Here is a 7,533-nt window from a genome sequence, read left to right as displayed (position 1 = left end):
AAGCTTTGTGAACCATTCTTGCTATGTGATTGATTTTAATTTCTATCTCTCTTTTCCTAAGTTCCACAGCACCAATGTCTTCCACTTTTGTGTCAATTAAGTATTGCAAATAAAATGATAAAAAATAGAATACATGAGTGTGTGAAAAAGTGAAGGATGGGTAGTTAGGTTTGTATTAGAATTGTATAGGTTGTTATATGTATTAGGTGAGAGCTCAAGTTAATCAAAGATTTAAATTTTAAGCCCACTTAACCATATATATCCTTACCTTGATCCTAGCCCCGTTACAACCTTATGAAAAGTCCTCATGATATTGTATGCATGCATTGAATAATTATTGATTGTTAGATGAAAAACAAATCTTGGAAAGCATGATTAGAAGAGATTGAGTGGATGAACCCTATACACTTGAGCGATTGGAGCGGATACACATTCGGTGAGGGTTTGATTGCTCAATTATATGTTTTTACCAATGATCGTCTCCTTTCTTGCAAGTTGTTAAAATCTTTTGAATAACTCAATTCAATTGTGGATTTGATTTGATTATTATTGCTTTATCCCTTATGTTCATATATGTATTCTTGGGGATTGATTTATTTTGGCCAAGTAGTTGCATGCATTTAGATAGATTGCATTTAGATAGAGTGCATCTAGATAGTTTGCATTGAATAAATGTTAATACCCTTTGTCTCTTTCTTGAGTTTAGCATGAGGACATACTTAGTTTAAGTGTGGGGAGGTTTGATAAACCCCAATTTTGTGGTTTATCTTGTGTTGAATTTAAGGAATTTTATCAACTTATCTCACATTTATTCAATGAAATAGCATGTTTTGTAATTCTCCCTAATTTGTGCTTAATAATTGAAAACATGCTTTTTATGCCATTAATTTGCTAAATTTAATTCACTTTGATTCCACTCGATGCCCTGATATGTTTGTTGAGTGATTTCAGGCTTATAAGGTAAGGATTGGATGGAAGAAGTGAAGAGAAAAGCATGTAAAGTGGAGAATTTATGAAGAAATGAGCATTTAGAGGATTCAAGGCCACGCGCACGCGTCACCCACGCATACGTGTGAGGAGGAAATTTGCAACGCGACGCGCACGCGTGACGTTGGTCACGTGACCTTATTAAAGTGAATAGGCTGGGGGCGATTTCTGATGCTATTTGATGCAGAATTCAAGAGAGAACAAGGGGGAGCAATTAGATTAGTTTAGGATCATGCTTTAGGTAGTTTTCTAGAGAGAAAAGCTCCCTCTTCTCTCTAGAATTAGGGTAGAATTAGGTCAAACTCTCTTATACTAAGGTTTTGTTTTTTTTTTCATTTAGTTTTCCTTACAATTTCTTGTTCCTACATCTTTGCTCTCTTAAGTTTTCTTGTTAATTTTCCTTTTATGTTCATGCACTATTGTTGGATTTGTATTTTCATTTAAGGCAATTTCATGTTTTATGTTCTTTTGATGTTTAATTGAGTTAGTATTGTTATTTTCTTGCATTGGGTAGTTGTAGAATTTATTATTTCTTGTAATTTACCATGTTTTTCTTTTATGCCTTCCAAGTGTTTGACAAAATGCTTGGTTGAGCTTTAAAGTAATTTTTGAGCATTCTTGGCTTGGAAAGAGAAATTGGGCAATCTTGAGTCATTAATACCCAATTTAGATTGGTGATCTAAAGTGATTAGTTAGTCTTGTATCCATTAACAATACTTATGGATTGGGATTAACTAGTCCTATTTGACTTTTTCTCAATGTGAATATAACATTATACCTTCTTCCGATGTTGGAGATGACGAAATAGGATTAGCTCTTGTTAACTATTGTATGATAGTTAATGACTAGAATAGAAAGCCTTGACTCTCAATCCTTGCCATGAATGCCTCTTTTTAGTAATTGCTTTCCTTAGTTGTTTTCTTTATCTTATTGTCATTTAAATTCTCGCTTCTTTATCAACCCAACCCGTGAAACTCATAACCAATAATTGAGCACTCGATTGTAATTCTTAAGGAGAACGACTCGGGACTAATACTCTCGGTTATTTTTATTGGGTTGGACTTGTGACAACCAAAACTAAACTTTGATTGAGTGTTATTTGTCGGTTTGGAACTATACTTGCAACGAAGTTATTCCTCTTTTACCGAGAAGAAATTCTAAGCCAATGATTTCGCTCACATCACCAACCTTAGCTTCGCAGGCTGAGTTAGGAGCTTGTTATTTGTATTCTTGACCCTCTTCCTACTTTCTGTTTAGTTATGCTTTTGAACTTTAGTTTCTTCTCACGCAAGTAATCTTGTTTCCTGAGCGTTGCGCTTTTTATTTTGAGATTTTGCTTTATCCATTTTTCAAGACTCCTCGTATACTGTATCCTTTTTAATATTATTATGTATATATTTTATTTTAGACGTCGTAATACCACACTACCTCTATTTTACGGCTTAAGCGTAAAGCTCTGTGTGGTAGGGTGTTACAGTCGAGGCTGGCGGAGGTGATTTGTGGGGGGAGAGAGAGAAATGAGAAGGTTAAAGAGAGTGAGAGAGTAGTTTAGAAATGAGGGGGAGACGATTCGCGATTCGAATTTAGGGCAAGATTACCATTAGATTTATTGGCAGATAAATCCGACAGTAATGCTTTGCAAATGACCAAAATGCAGTGTTCCACTAATTCGGATTACCAGCGGATAAATCTGACGATAAATCCGATGGTAATAATCACGCCAATTTTTCTTTTTTTTTTCCTCCAATTATTACTAGCGAATTTACCGTTGAAAATCCAAATCCGATGGTAATTTTTTTACCCAACGAATTTATTACCAAATCTGCCGGTAAATTTACCGCTAATGTCCGATATTAGATTCGACGATGTGATTATCGCATGCAGACAAATCGCACCACATGACTTTGCCCAAACGCATCTTCTACACCCCTTCAATCATAATTACTAGAGACCAGAATCAAATTTTAGCCGTTTGCCCATCTCAATTGAGTAAACCAACGTTCAAGATCGCATTATCATGGCATCACGTGTTGCTTACCATGAACCCCAAGCCCATCTCAATTGAGTAAACCAACGTTCAAGATCGCATTATCAAGGCATCACGTGTTGCTTAGCATGAACCCCAAACCAGGAGATCACAATCCTTCTCATCACACGTCACAGTAACAAAGCACGCATTCCGAAGCAAAAAGGTAGAGACGCGTCTTTCCAACCTGGCTTCCTACCAATGTTACCCCACGCCAACCAAATCAAGATGAAATACCAAACATACCCCTAAACCTTCTCAAAAACACACACTCCCTTTTCTTTCACTATGAGCCTTCCTCTCACTCTTCATCATGATGCCACCGACATTCATCTTTCTCCTCTTTACAGCTGTAACAGTTGCCGCCGCCGCACATTTCCCAGTATCCGGTGATATTCCCACCTTCCGCGAAGCTCAAGCATTCCGTAACGGAAGGGAATGCCGTTGCGCCGCGTGGTCTGCCGTTGGCGCCGACCATAACCCCGCCGTAATTCACATCGCCATGACGCTTGATGCGACCTACCTCCGCGGCTCCGTTGCCGGCGTCTTCTCTGTCCTCCAACATGCGTCATGTCCAGAAAACATAGTCTTCCATTTCATTGCGACCACGCACCGCCGTCCGGAGCTTCGACAAACTATCGCCGCCACATTCCCGTCGCTTACGTTTCGCCTCTACTACTTCGACTCAAACCTCGTCCGCGGCAAGATCTCATACTCCATCCGCCGCGCACTGGACCAGCCACTCAACTACGCCCGAATCTACCTTGCCGACCTCCTTCCGGCCACTGTACGGCGAATTATTTACTTCGACTCCGACCTAATCGTCGTCGATGACGTGGCGAAGCTCTGGAACATCGATCTCGGTACGCACGTGCTTGGAGCACCAGAGTATTGCCACGCGAACTTCACTAACTACTTTACGCGCCGATTTTGGACGAATCCTAGCTATGCGGCGTCGTTTAAGGGACGCGACGCGTGTTATTTCAACACAGGTGTTATGGTCATAGATCTCCTGAAGTGGAGGGATGGAAGATACACTGAGAAGCTTGAGAACTGGATGAGGATTCAGAAACGAAACCGGATCTACGAGCTTGGATCATTGCCGCCGTTCTTGCTTGTGTTCGCCGGCGACGTTGAGAGAGTGGAGCACCGGTGGAACCAGCACGGCCTCGGCGGTGATAATCTTGAAGGGCTTTGCCGTGACCTTCACCCTGGTCCGGTGAGTTTGCTGCATTGGAGTGGAAAAGGGAAGCCATGGCTAAGAATCGATTCCAAGAAACCGTGTCCGCTGGATAGTCTTTGGGCGCCGTACGATCTGTTTCGGCACTCTTCGTCGGTGTCATCGGTTTTCACCGATAGCTAGTTGTTACGGCATGTTTGATTTTCCGTTTAATTTAAGAAAATTGAAGTTGTTGAAGATAATTTCGTGCAATTGCTTTTTCTAAACGGGGAATCAAACAAGCTGCGCTAATACTTTTTATTATTATCATTTTTTAATCACCGTTGCGGTGGGAGGGTGGTGACGTGACGGTGGTGGACACGCGCGTGTAGTGGAAAATAATGTGTCTGTGTACTGTGTACGGTACGGATAATGTCTGACACGTGTCTTTTTCGGATGGTATACGGTGATGTAGAACGGGGTTTTGCCGTTTTGGGTTGCCGGTTGCATTGGGGTATTGTGTATAGTAGAATCATAGATTGATAATGTAGATGGTTAGTGTGCAGTCTACAGCGTCAGTGTGTGGTTGTGGGGTTAATGGTAGATAGGTTTTTCATTTGGATAATTGTAGTACCTCACTGATGCTGTATTATGTGACTCGGCGGATTCTTCAATATTGTTGAAAACCGGAAATTGTTCATTCTTTATATATATATTTTTTCCTTTGGTAAATGACATGTTAAAATAGAAAGAGGTTGGAAATTACACAAATACATTTGAGGAGTTAAATTTCGATTTGATGTTCAAAATGACCCAACAATTTGATTGGTATAAGTACTAAGTGGGATTGCTTAGGAGTGTTCATAGATCGGATTTAGTTGACCTAGACCCGTTCTAAAAGGATAGATTCGATGAAATATTAGTATATACAAATTTATAAATTTTATATATTAAAATAATAAAATTTTACTTTTAAAAATAAATTGTAACAAATATTATATTATATTTAAAGTAAATGTTTAAAATGGTTCATGAATTTCAAATCGTTATTCAATTTAGTCTTTGATTTTTTAAAAATGACCAACTAAATCCCTAAAATAAAAAAAACGTGCATCTCCGTTAGTCCTTCGCAGAAGTGCCATCTAAACATTGCTGATGTGGAACGTGAACTGCCATGTGGGGATTCTAGTTGTATGCTGATGTGTACCAAGGTTGAATTTGATTCAAATTGGTATCTGGATTTGCCTAATAATACCTGAATTAGTCCATTTCAATTATAAAACCCTAATTGTCTTCTCTTCTTCGAACTGTATGCTGTGTCCTTCTCTTCTTCGACTCTCATTCTCTTCTTCGACCTCTCTTCTTCGCCCTAAAACCCAAATTGATTTCTCGTCTGCGTGAGTGATGATGGGTGGTGGCGAGAGAAGCCAAAGTAGCTCAAGTAGGAACAACTCTGCAGGCAGACCTTATGGCAATAAAGGAATGCGCAATAGGGGAGGTAAGAACGCCATTTTCTGCACTTGCGGGCTTCGAACGGTGATTAAGTACTCAACGACGGCAGAAAATCCTGATAGACCATTTTATGGTTGTCCGAACTATGAGGTAAAGTTATGGCTGTGAAGAAAATGTTAAGATGGTTTCACTTTGAGTTTGGATTCACCTGCGTTTTTTACTCTATAGTATGGAATCCATTGTAATTTTTTTCGCCGGGCTGATGGATGTGAAAAACCAGTTTGTGTAACACCCATTCCACAAGAAGTTTTTTATGAGTTAAATTGGAGGATGACAACCTTGGAGAGTGATGTTAAAACCATGAAGATGATGACAATGGTGCTGCTGGCTTTTGTAGTTACTTTTGGTGTGTGTTTAGGTTTTAGCTTGTTGGGGTTTATATTCAACAAATGATGATTATGTTATGAAATTTTAAATTTCTTAAATGGTATGTAATGTCTTGATGAAGATGGAATGAAATGAAACACTAATTTTACATGAGTTCAACTCTTGATGCTGCACTTGTTCTGCTAAAATTGTGTTCAATTAAACCAAAAAGAGATAAATTAAAACATGCAACAAAGCTAATATGAAATTAATTTAACATAACATAACTAATTCCGGAACATGGAACAAGTGTTGTTTGTGCTAAAGCACATTGTGCATAACATACTATCACAACCCAAAACATCATAGGCCATAACAACATTCAAAGGCCACGCATACAAGTTTCAAAGGTTACATTACAAAAAGACACATTGTTTAACTATAGCATTCAACTACAACAACATGAACTCAAAAAGCCACTACACTTTGTGCTAGTTAGACATTTTTTTCTCGGTGGGTTGAATCCTGGAGTTGGAACAAATTTCAAGAAGGAGGTCAGTTTTTCAGAGGTTGCTGCACTAGCTCCCTGAATAGTCTCTCTTGAAATCTCAGGTGGATGTGGAGCAGTCGCAGCAGTAGCAGTAGTGGATGAAGTTATTCTCTTGACAGGGAGTTTGTTACGCCTCTCACTTTTAGTTCTCAGAAGCCCTTTCTTGGCATTCTTTGTAGTCTTTGCAGCCTGTGATAGCAATAACAACAATAAAAAGTGTCATTATATGGATGATGACCCTGTCAAGAATGATATTAGCTGACCAAAAATATATCCTCTCAAGTTAACAAGAAAATGGATTTGTTTCCAAATTGATTAACTCAAGCTCTAATTTTGATTAATGTTTTTAATAATATTAATACCTGAGTTGTAGGTTCTTGTTCAGCTCCTAGACCCCCTTCAGCAGCAACTTCTGTTTGAGTTTCAGTTTATCCTTCTTCAACACCAACCTCACATTCTGCACTAACAATCTCACCTTCGTTACCTTTAGCACCAACGTCACCCTCATTTGCAGCATCTTCAGCAGCCTTTGCAGCAGCTGTTAGCTCATCAGCCTTTTATTTTTTTGCTATTTTACAACTCCTTGTTGTATGACCAACATCTCCACATGTCCCACAGGTGAATTTGCCATATTTTCTCTTCAATTTTGTTGCAGTGTGCTCTTGCTCCCCCGAACAGGTGCCTCATGTGCATCTTTTTTCCTTGCATAATGTGATGGCCTGTCACGGGGCTTGCTCCTTACAGGTGGTAAGCAATGGAGGTATTGTGAGATTTCCCACAACTGTTGGCCTCTTACCGAGTTGATATCGTATTCATAAGTCTTGTTGTATGAGCCCATTGTTAGCCATGCATGGACATAATTCTCGGGTCTACCATTCATGACTGAAATTGCAGCTATTGTATGACGACAAGGTAACCCTAGCAAATAATAAATTTGAGTAACTAAGTGTGTTGATAGGTATGATACCGTGCAATTACACAAAAAAATAAAAA

General features: G+C 39.1%; 1 protein-coding gene across 1 annotated transcript; it reads left to right on the top strand.

The window, feature by feature from the left end:
• LOC107643781 (probable galacturonosyltransferase-like 3) lies at positions 2,845-4,904 on the top strand. Its single transcript, XM_016347521.2, has one exon. It carries the CDS (start codon positions 3,327-3,329, stop codon positions 4,374-4,376), a length of 1,050 nt encoding a protein of 349 aa, XP_016203007.1. The 5' UTR covers positions 2,845-3,326; the 3' UTR covers positions 4,377-4,904.

The sequence above is a fragment of the Arachis ipaensis genome, chromosome B05 (assembly GCF_000816755.2).
Source record: "Arachis ipaensis cultivar K30076 chromosome B05, Araip1.1, whole genome shotgun sequence".
NCBI lineage: Eukaryota > Viridiplantae > Streptophyta > Magnoliopsida > Fabales > Fabaceae > Arachis > Arachis ipaensis.
Note: the sequence above shows the minus strand (reverse complement) of the source record. Positions and strands in the feature narration are given on the sequence as shown.

Bases quoted from the DNA above. Each gene is read 5' to 3' on its own strand.
- LOC107643781 (XM_016347521.2), top strand. From the start codon at position 3,327: ATGATGCCACCGACATTCATCTTTCTCCTCTTTACAGCTGTAACAGTT.